General features: G+C 42.8%; 1 protein-coding gene across 1 annotated transcript; it reads right to left on the reverse strand.

Annotated features, from left to right (window-relative positions):
* Nucleotides 1–632: 632 nt before the first annotated feature.
* Nucleotides 633–3,553, reverse strand: LOC306662945 (elongation factor 2-like). Its single transcript, XM_079143200.1, is given in 2 exon segments — nt 633–2,260; nt 2,263–3,553. Coding segments are annotated over 2 exon segments (2,580 nt in total). The 5' UTR covers nt 3,476–3,553; the 3' UTR covers nt 633–893.
* Between the last annotated feature and the right edge of the window lie 8,207 nt (nt 3,554–11,760).

The raw sequence follows: 11,760 nt of genomic DNA on the forward strand, positions 1-11,760 counted from the left end.
GTACATGAAGTAGAGGCATACCATTTGTGTAATCATACATTTACATAGGGTAATTGTGTTTGATTCATTGTTATTTTTTTCCTTCCACCCACCCCTCCCACACCCCTTTTCCCTCTTTACAATCCCTCCTTCCTCCATTCTTTTCTCCCTCCAATCCCCCATTATATATCATCATCCACTTATCAGTGAGATCATTTGTCCTTTGGTTTTTTGAAATTGACTTATCTCACTTACCATGATATTCTCCAATTTCATCCATTTGCCTGCAAATGCCATAATTTTATTATTTTTATAGCTGAGTAATATTCCATTGTGTGTGTGTGTGTGTGTGTGTGTGTGTGTGTGTGTGTATATATATCACAGTTTCTTTTTTGTTGTTGTTTTTTTTTCACCATTATCAAATTTATTATTCCAATGGCACTAATACAGCTGAAGGTGCTCATGGTGACACCATACAGGACTTCCTGCCTTTTAGGAATTATCTACCCACCTGTTCCCCCTTTTCTGGGGGAAAAATCACTTCAGGCCATATACCCAAATAAACCTCTTAATGCATTCATTTTAAACTTTTGGATTCAGTTTCCCTCTGATCTGAAATAAAAGCACTGGGTGTCCCATCCCACCTCCCCACCCCACCAGCCAAATAGTCCCTTCAGAAAGGGCATTTCCCCTGCCTTTGGACTCCTGAAATAGAGAGAAATGGCATCAAGTGTTATCGTTGAGTGATGCCACGGAGTGGGCCCCAGAAACCCCTCAGACAGAGCGTCACTGTGTGGGGACAGTCTCAGGTGTCATTTGAGAATGCGAGGACTACGTGTTGCTGCAGTCGAACTGGGTGTGGGTGTTGTGCCAAGTCCCTCCAGGGGTGGCAAACCGCCACTGGGAAGAGCCGCCTACAACTTGTCCAGGAAGTTGTCCAGAGCTGGGATGCCCTCCTTCAGGCCTTTGCGCTTGCACGTCTCAGCCACCACCTGGCTGGGGCGGCTGGTGTTGTCGAAGGGGTCTCTGGGCAGGATCTGCCAGAGGTCAAACACACACTGGGGGAAGGCCTGACCACCCGTGTTGGACCTCAGGTCGGCAGTGAAGCTGAAGGACTCGTTGACAAGCAGGTAGGCCTTGACAGCAAACACGCGGGTGCCAGCCACCTGGGACTCCTCAAAGACATGGCCCCGCTTCCTGTTCGGTACACCGTAGATGCCACCGACCACCTGCTCTGGACACTGAATCTCCACAAGGTAGATGGGCTCCATGAGGCGAGGCTGGGCGGTCAGCACGCTGGCGTAGAGGCAGCGGCAGGCGGAGGGGATGAGCTGACCGCCTCCACGATGGATGGCATCCGCGTGCAGCATCACATCATGCACGTCAAAGCGCATGCCCCACATGTTCTCCTCACATAGTGCACCCTCCTTGGTGGCCCACTGGAAGCCAGCCACCACACTGTCCTTGATCTCATTGAGGTACTGCACACCCTTGGTGATGTCCGTAAGAATGTTGGGACCAGTGCCGTCGGGCCCAAAGAACCAGATCTTGCGGGCCTCAGCCACGTCCCACTCATACTTCTCAGCCAGGTAGCGGGCTCGCTGCTTGAGCTCCTGGTGGGCAGACACCTCGCCCTTGTCGATGTCCTCTGCCAGGCCATCGGGGAAGGGCCGTGCCTTCATGTACAGCCGGTTGTGCTTGTTGGGGGACTTGGACAGGCAGAGCACGTTCGACTCCTCACTGACTGTCTCCCGGTACGAGACCACCAGGTCAGATTTCTTGATGGCGATACAGTCGTGGTCCTCCTCCAGGTCCTTGAGGCAGATCTCCAAGTGCAGCTCCCCAGCACCTGCGATGATGTGCTCCCCAGACTCCTCAATGATGCACTGCACCACGGGGTCAGATTTGGCAAGCCGCTTCAGCCCCTCCGCCAGCTTGGGCAGGTCAGCTGGGTTCTTGGCCTCCACAGCCACCCTGACGAGAGGGCTGACACTGAACTTCATCACCCGCATATTGTGGGCATGCTCGAACGTGGTGATGGTGCCCGTCTTCAGCAGGAACTGGTCCACGCCCACCAGGCCCACGATGTTCCCACAAGGCACATCTTCAATGGGCTCCACGTAGCGGCCCATCATCAGGATGGTTCTCTGGCTGGGCTTCAGGTAGAGGTCCTCTTTCTTCCCGGGAGTATAGTTGGGCCCCATGATCCTGACCTTTAGGCCGGTGGACACCAGCCCCGAGAAGACACGTCCAAAGGCGTAGAACCGACCTTTGTCAGAGGTGGCACCATTTTGGAGATGTACATCATAAGAGGGCCTTTGGGGTCACAGCTTTTAATGCCCATGGCAGCCTCGTCATCTGGGGGACCCTCGTAGAGCAGCTCGCAGTGATACTTCTGGGCTGTCACAGGGGAGAGCAGGTGGATGGTGATCATCTGCAGCAGGGCGTCCCCAGCTGGCAGCCAGTGGCGCATCACAGCCTTCAGCAGTGGCTTGCCCTCTTTGTCCTTATCTTCACTGTCCAACTTGATGTCCAGTTTCTCAATCAGCTTTGCAGTCTCCTCTTTCTTGAAATTCATGATCGCATCAAACACCTTGAAGTTGGGGTCCAAGATGAGCTGGCAAAACGTCCTAGGCAGCTTCTTCCCATCAGGGCTGGTGGCAGACTTACTGAACTTGCCATTGGCTGGATCGAAGTACCGGTCTCCCCACAGCTTCTTCATCACGTCCTCCACTTTCTTGGCCCACTCAGCAGGCCCCAGCTGGCCCTCACCCTTGGCAGCAAACTTGGCCACATACATCTCTGCAAACTGTTTCAGGGTGAAGGCCCAGCCATGTAGGCCAGACCCAAAGCCCACGGTGCCAAGCACTGGGTCAATCATGATGTTGCCCATGGGGCCACTCTCGCCCTCGCCGTAGGTGGAGATGATGACATTGACGTTGACGTTCTCCACCATGCGCTGGAAGGTCTGGTAGAGCTCCGCGGGCTCCAGCTGCAACTCCAGCAGGGCTCGGTCCATCTTGTTCATCATCAGCACAGGCTTGATGCGCTTGGCAATGGCCTGTCGCAGCACCGTCTCTGTCTGCACACACACACCTGACACACGGTCCACAACTACCAAGGCACCGTCGGTGACGCGGAGGGCAGCTGTCACCTCTGAGGAGAAGTCTACGTGCCCAGGGGAGTCGATGAGGTTGATGAGGAAGCCAGAGCCGTCCTTGCTCTGCTTGATGAAGTTCAAGTCGTTCTCCGAGAGCTCATAAAAGAGGCAGATGGCAGTGGACTTGATGGTGATGCAGCGCTCCTGCTCGTCCTTCCGGGTGTCCGTGAAGCGAGTCTCCCCAGCCCGGGCAGAGGCAATGATGCCAGCCTTGCACACCAGGGAGTCTGTCAAGGTGGACTTTCCATGGTCCACATGGGCGATGACAGACATGTTGCAGATGTTGGCCTTTTTGTCCATGATGGCCTGGATCTGGTCTACTGTGAAGTTCACCATGGTGGCGGATGGCGGTGGATTCTCCCAAGCAGATCCGAGCGAGGAGAGTCGTGCGGAGAATGGCGGCGACGACGGTGGAAGAGACTATACTATACCACAGTTTCTTTATCCACTCATCAATTGAAGGGCATCTGGGTTGGTTCCTCAATCTGGCTATTGTGAATTGAGCAGCTATGAACATTGATGTGGCTGTATCTCTGTAGTGTGCTGATTTTTCGTCCTTTGGGTATAGGCCAAGGAGTGGGATAGCTGGGTCAAATGGTGGTTCCATTCCAAGTTTTCTAAGGAATCTCCACACTGCTTTCCAGAGTGGCTGCACTAATTTGCAACCCCACCAGCAATGTATGAGTGGACCTTTTTCCCCACATCCTCTCCAACACCCATTGTTGCTTGTATTCTTGATAATTGCCATTCTAATTGGGGTGAGATGGAATCTTAGGGTAGTTTTGATTTGCATTTCTCTTATTACTAGAGATGTTGAACATTTTTTCATATATCTATTGATAGCTTGTAGATCTTCTGTGAAGTGTCTGTTCATTTCCTTAGACCATTTGTTGATTGGGTTATTTGTATTCTTGGTGTAGAGTTTTTTGAGTTCTTCATATATTCTGAAAATGAGTGCTCTCTCTGAAGTATGAGTGGCAAAGATTTTCTCCCACTCTGTAGGCTCTCTCTTCACATCGCTGATAGTTTCCTTTGCTGAGAGAAAGCTATTTAGTTTGAATCTATCCCAGTTATTGATTCTTGCTTTTTTTTCTTGTGCTATGGGAGTCCTGTTAAGGAAGTCTGATCCTAAGCCAACATGTTGAATATTTGGACCTCCTTTTTCTTCTATAAGATGCAGGTCTCTGGTCTGATTCCAAGGTCCTTGATCCATTTTGAGTTGAGTTTTGTGCAGGGTGAGAGAGAGGGGCTAGTTTCATTCTGTTGCAGGTGGATTTCCAGTTTTCCCAGCACCATTTGTTGAACAGGCTATCTTTTCTCCATTGCATGTTTTTGGCACCTTTGTCTAGTATGAGAAAACTGTATTTATTTGGGTTTGTGTCTGTGTCCTCTATACCATTGATCTACCATGCCAATACCATGCCATTTTTGTTACTATTGCTTTGTAGTGTATAGTTGAAGTTCTGGTATTGTGATACCCGCTGCTTCACTCCTCCTACTAAGGATTCCTTTAGCTTATTCTTCCAGATGCATTTCATGATTGCTTTCTCTGTTTCTGTGAGGTACATCATTGGGATTTTAATTGGAATTGCATTGAATCTGTATAGCACTTTTGGCAGTATGGCCATTTTGACGATATTAATTCTGCCTATCCAAGAACATGGGAGATCTTTCCATCTCCTAAGGTTTTCTTTAATTTCTTTCTTTAGTGTTCTGTAGTTCTCATTGTAGAGGTCTTTCACCTCTTTTGTGAGATTGATTCCCAAGTATTTTATTTTTTTCAAAGCTATTGTGAATGGAGTAGTTTTCCTAACTTCTCTTTCTGAGGATTCATCACATATATAAAAATGCATTAGATTTATGAGCATTGATCTTATATCCTGCTACTTTAGTGAATTCACTTATGAGTTCTAAAAGTTTTCTGGTGGAATTTCCTGGTTCCTCTAAATATATAATCATGTCATCAACAAATAGGGATAGTTTGAGTTCTTCTTTTCCTATTCATATCCCTTTAATTTCGTTGGTCTGTCTAATTGCTCTGGCTAGAGTTTCAAAGACAATGTTGAATAGAAGTGGTGAAAGAGGGCATCCCTGCCTTGTTCCAGTTTTTAGGGGGAATGCTTTCAGTTTTTCACCATTTAGAATGATATTGGCCATGGGCTTAGCATAGATGGCTTTCACAATGTTAAGGAATGTTCCCACTATCCCTATTTTTTCTAGTGTTTTGAACATGAAGGGTGCTTGCTGTATTTTATCAAATGCTTTTTCTGCATCTATTGAAATAATCATGTGATTCTTGACTTTAAGTCTGTTGGTATGGTGAATGACATTTATTGATTTCCGGATGTTGAACCAACCTTGCATCCCTGGGATAAAACCCACTTGATCGTGTTGCACTATCTTTTTAATTTATTTTTGTATGTGATTTGCTAAAATTTTGTTGAGAATTTTTGCATTGATGTTCATTAAGGATATTGGTCTGAAATGTTCTTTCCTCGATGTGTCTCTGTCTGGTTTAGGTATCAGGGTGATATTGGCTTCATAGAACAAGTTTGAAAGGGTTCCCTCCTCTTCTATTTCATGGACTACTTTGAGGAGTATTGGAATGAGTTCTTCTTTTTTTGAAGAACTCGGCTGAGAACCTGTCTGATCCCAGGCTTTTCTTTGTTGGTAAGTTTTGATAACTTCTTCTATTTCATTACTTGAAATTGATCTATTTAAATTGTGTACATCCTCCTGGTCAGAAGCCTCTTAAGCATCAGCATCTCTTAATCCAATCAAGTTGACAATAAAATTAACCAATAGGATACTTCATCTCCTTCAACCTGGATCTCTTCTCAAATGGGACTAATCAGGACCACCATTAAGGAGGTAGGTAAAACACTTTCCAATCCTCAGAGAGAGTCCTCCCTAAATTGTGTACCCTGGTACCTTCTTGCCTCACCCTTGTCCCACCTCTCCTAACATTAATACCTACTTCACTCAATCATGAAGTCAAGGAAGAAGAACGATAGTAAGTTGCTCCCCTGAAATGAGAGAAGAATGTGGGGAAACTTGTTCAATGAGTGAATATCAGACTAATCCTTAAAGAATGAGAAGACATTTACTAGGCAAGCTTAGGTTGTTCTCTGCAGGTATATAAATAGTGAATGATGAGTTATGCTTGGAAATGACAACATGAAGCTTGAAAGAAAATGACAGGAGCTAAGAGCTCTTATTTATTCATCACATATTACATGTAGTACGTGGCTACATATTTTGCAAATATTTTCTTTGATTTTTGCAATAGTCTAAAAGGTTGGCATCACTTATCCCCATTTCACAGCATAGACTTAAGGCAATAAAGTGTTACCCAATGTATTAGTTTTCTATAGCTGCTATAACAAATTGCAAAATCCAGGGTCTTAAAACAACACAAATTATTTCCTTACAGTTCTAGAGGCCAGAAGTCTAGCTCAGATCTCACTCAGCTAAAATCATTTTGCAGGGAGAATTTGTTGTTTTACTTTTTCCAGCCCCAAGGCTTATGGCCATGTTACTCTATCTCCAAACTCAAGTGGTCAAGTCCTGCTCACCTTTCATCACTGTGACCTTCTGTTGTAGTCACGTTCTCTTCTGACTCTGACTCTTCTAAATTTAAGAACCCCTGCAGTTATATTGGGCCCACCCAGAGTTAACCTTATTTTAGCACAGTTGATTAGCAAACCTAATTCTATCTGTAAACTTAATTTCCCTTTGCCATGCAACCTGGCAGATTCACAGCTTCCAGGGATTAGGATACAGACATTTAAGGAGGTGAGAGCAGGACATTATTCTGCCAAACTCACATGCTTTGTTGATGACAGAACTATTAGGTCATATTAAATTTGAGTTTTATCCCAGATTGACAGGAAAACACTGAATGTTTTTAAGTACTGGGGTGATATTAATATGTCTGTATTTCATATAAATAATCCTTGAATCAGAATGTATTAAGGAACTAAAGGAAAAGACAATTAGCATTAGAGAATTCAATATGAATTAATGTAGCAGCAAGTGTAGAAATGGAGAAAAGGGAGTGGATTGAAGAATATTCAGAGACAGAATCCTTGGAGCCTAGTGACCTTTGGATATGGAGAGGGAAGGAGGTGAAAGTTTTTAAGATGAATCCTAGATGTTCTAGCTCAGGGATTGGGAGGATACTGGTTTGACTTTATATTCCAATGTGTCTGCAACTGCTTTGCAATTCACTTATTGGTTTCAACCATCCATTTACTCACTAAACACTTGTTCACTACCTACTATATGCCAGGTTATTGTAGTAGCACATGATATGGGAAACATCAATGAAACCAAAACACTAAAATTCCTGTCCCCAAGGAACTCACCTTCTGATTGAGTGAGAAATGCATAATAAACATAATAAATAAGTAAATTACAGAGCCTATTAGAAAGGAAAATCAGGGTAATTGTTATTGGGAAACTGAGGGTGAGAAGATGGGATGCCACTGTTCCAGGTGACCCAAGAAAGTCTCAGTTAGAAGTGACATCTGAGCAAAAGCTTGAAAGAGAAAAGGAATGAGCCCCACAGACATCTGGGGAGGTGTATTCCTGCCAGAGGGAACAGCTACTGCAAGCCAAACAGTAGAAGCATGCCTGGTTTAAGGGAAAGAAAGAAAAACCAAGTTGCCTTAACAGAATGAGGGGGCAAGGAGCAGGTGATTCTTCTACCCAAGAGGGAGAAATTGATTGATAGGTAATTGGGCTCTTACAAGAAAGGACGAGTGAGAAAGGAAAAGATCAGCATCACCCCTGTGCCTGGGCACAGATGGAAGGACTCCACCCACATCTGATCCCTCACTCTGCTTGGAGCCTTCGGCACCCGTAGCTTCTCTTTACACGAGATGTAACCAAGTAAGAGTTCATGTGCGTTGAGCTCTAACCATGACAGGCTCTCTAAGAATTAACCGATTGCCCATCCAAATAACCCTGTGAAGTACTAGGCTCATTAGTCTCATTTCACTACTGAGGACATTGCTCAAGATGATGTAGCAGGGCTGGAGTTGTGACTCAGTGGTAGAGCACTTGCCTGGTATGTGTGAGCCCCTGGGTTTCATACTCAGCACCACATATAAATAAATTAATTTTTAAAAATCCATTGACAACTGAAAACCACATACTAAAAAAAAAAGATGATGTAGCTATACAATGGCAGGCCAAAATTTAACCAGCAAGTCCAGCTACAGCCCCCTGCTTCGCTATGCCTCCCCCTGCCCTGAGCTGCACTAGGTGCCGAAAGAGCACTAGAAAGAGGTTCTTTCTGTCTAAAAACCCCTTCTCACTGATCCCTAAAATCCCATCATTAACACTTCATCTCTGAAATAAGTACTGTCTTAAACCTAAATGGGTGACATGACCTGCTCCTCACACCTTATAGTCAATGAGTCATCCTTCCATCCATTTATTCAATAAGAACTATTGATCATCTTCTTGGTGTTGGGCTCTGGGCTAGGACTTTTCTCCAAGATAAGAACTTGGCAGCAAGAAAGTATGTGGCACAAAAGAAAAGTGGGGCCATAAGGACAAATTTCACTTACTTGAAGTTTTGCCTCTGGAGATGCTCACATTTATCACTTGGTAACCATTAAGTCACCAGGCAGTATGATGATGCTCATCCTTTCTGCTGGATAACTCTCCCTCCACAGCTAATTGCCTTACATCTATAGCCCAGTTCTTGTCAGTTTTGTCACACTGTTATTACATACAGTAATGGTGTGTAAGATATTAGTCTGTCATTATATATAAATGTGTCTAAGGAAAACTCATTTCCAAGAATCATTTTTGAAAATGAATCCAGAAGAGAGGTAAAAGCTTATTTTCTGTCTCCAAGGACAACATAAAGTAACTCTGAGGCTCGTAATGAGAATCGTTTAAGGTGGATTTTATGCCCCATGGGAACAGCAAAGCCACAAATACATTTTGGAATGTTATATAAAGCCCAGGAAAGAGTTAAGCCTGGAACAGGGAGAAGCTTTCATCTCCTGCTAACTGTGCCATGCCTTGAGGGTATGGAGAGCCCGGCTGTCTCCCCACTTGCCATTCTTCTATTTATTTTATCATGGTTAATAACACGTGACCAGAAAATCATTTTTACTATTTTCCCTTTGGTGCTATTAAGTTTAACTTCCTTGTTTCAATAATACAGCATCAGTGCCTTGTCTAACAATAGAACTTTCTTCTTCCAGTTATCTATTAACATAATGGTTTAATTTATTACAAAATATTTATCTCATACAACTCTCCCTACCCAGGGTTTGTGATGTCCCTAAGGGTTGAGCACAACCCAAGTGCCCAGTATTTTCCCAGTTTGTTTCTGACAACTTTCACCACAGAGTGGTAAACTCTGAAAGCAGAGACGCTGTGTCCCCACAACAAATGCCTGCGTGTGGCAGGTGATCAAGAACGCACTTCAAATGACCCACTACAATGACCACCCTCACTTCCTACCATATGAAGAATAGCTAAACCAATTCCACATGAAAAGTCTATAAAATGGGAAGGAAGAGATTTGATTGAAATGTTGATTCACCCAGAAAACAAATGAACTTTAGGAAATGTTTTCAACTTTAAATGCCACAGCATTTGTTAAAGACCTGCTGCACATGAGTTGAGAATTCTCTTCTGGGTGCCAAGGGCAATGTAAAGGTGACCCAGATGCTGTGCCTTCCCTGAAGGGTTTATAGTCTAATACAAACATGATGATCAACTGCAGAGAGAGCTTAGGGCAACCTGGAATCTGGGGTCCCTCCCCTCCAAAGTCCCCAGTACTCAGTGGTGTCATTTGTCTGTCACTTTAGCTAAAGATCTAATTTATGGGCTCTGGAGTCAGAGTGCCTGGGTTCAAGTTCTGACTCAAGTGAATATTAGCTCTGTTACTTTGGACAGCTTATTTTTTCTGTACCTCATTTTTTTCATTTGAAAAACAGAAATAAAAACTGTACAAATTTCATAGAGCTGTGACAATTAAATCAGCCCATCATTATGAAATGCACAGAACCACAGCTGGTACAATGTGAGCGTTCCATTAATATTACCTCTTATTTGGTTTATTCTTGCTACTTTGTGATAGATTATATTTTACATGACTGTGTTGGGCTACTATTAATTTCTATTATTGTATATTTTTAAATAGAAATATATTGTTATTTGGAATGCTTCATGATCATTATAAAATATTTAAATTATGTAGAGAAAGACAGTGTTTCTCTGTAACCCTACCCCCAAAGATAACCATCATTCAAAATTTGGCAAATCTTTCATATAATAATCTGCCTTTTTTCGGAATATTTAGCTATATTTCCAAAACAAACGTATCACACTGTACAACCTGTTTTACAAATAGACTATTTGTTAATATATCAAAATCATCAATTTGTGTCAATATAGAAAGATCTAGTTGACAGTTTATATAAGCATCACTTTATTCATGGAAATGTAGACTATTGCTTATATAGTATTTATAAATATTTGGGCTACAGTGACCAAGGTAAAGCATATATTTCTTGAAGGAAATTTCATTGAATTTCTTCTAGAGCTGTGCAGACATAAAGAGCTGAGCAAATATTTATTTATTTATTGACCATTTAGAAGAATTGAACAAACTGACAAGAATCAAGTTTTAACTCCACGAAGCTTTATTTCTAAACTTTTTCTAAGCATTCTAAAAGAAGATTTCAACTAGCACAATATAAATTTTTCAGCATTATTGTAAAAACAAAATAAAGTAACATGTATAAAGTGAAGCTGACTGTCATTGCTATTATGAAGTGATTGACAGGAGGAGAGGTTAGACACCATCTGTCTTTGATGACGTAGTCCACAACCCACAGAGAGTGAAACAGCTCATCTCTATTAAGCACCCTTGGCTCTAGGATCCTATTCTTTAGTGACTACATAGTATACTAAAGATAAATTAGAGCACAGAAATAAAAGCATACAATACCTGCTCATCCAGATCCTTCCACCAACTAAAAATTATCTGTATGATGCTTGTTAATTAATATGAAAGGTTAAAATATGTCTAATGATGCAAAGGGAGTGGAATTTGCCATTAATATTTCATTACCTAATCCAGAGAGCCCACAATAAAGACAGATTAGTTAGAAAGGCATCAATAAGCACAAATAGACTTGGAAGAAGAACAAGAGAGGAGGTGACTATTGAATAGGACTCAATTTCTGCTTTTCACATCTGAATCTTCTTCTTTAGTTTTCTTAACCTTGACATTATTGATATTTGGAGCCAGATAAATCTTTGTTGAGAAGGGATCTTATGCACATTATAGTATATTTAGCAGCATCCTTGGTCTTTTCTTACTGAATGCCTGTAGTATCTCTACCCCACAAATTTTGACATCCAAAAACTCTCCTGGGGGGGGGAAGCACACACTGAGAGCCACTGATAAATGTATATGCATATACTTTTTGTCTAGCACTTTACACTTTGCAAATACATTTAATATTCATAATAGTTGTGTAAATTGGCAAGTGTTATTGTTTAGAGTAGGTGTCCCCCAAAAACTCATGGTCAGACAATAAATACAAGAAAGTTTAAAAGTAAAATTATTGCGTTATGAAAGCCTT

The sequence above is a fragment of the Sciurus vulgaris genome, assembly GCF_902686455.1.
Source record: "Sciurus vulgaris genome assembly, chromosome: 5".
In the NCBI taxonomy this organism is placed as follows: domain Eukaryota; kingdom Metazoa; phylum Chordata; class Mammalia; order Rodentia; family Sciuridae; genus Sciurus; species Sciurus vulgaris.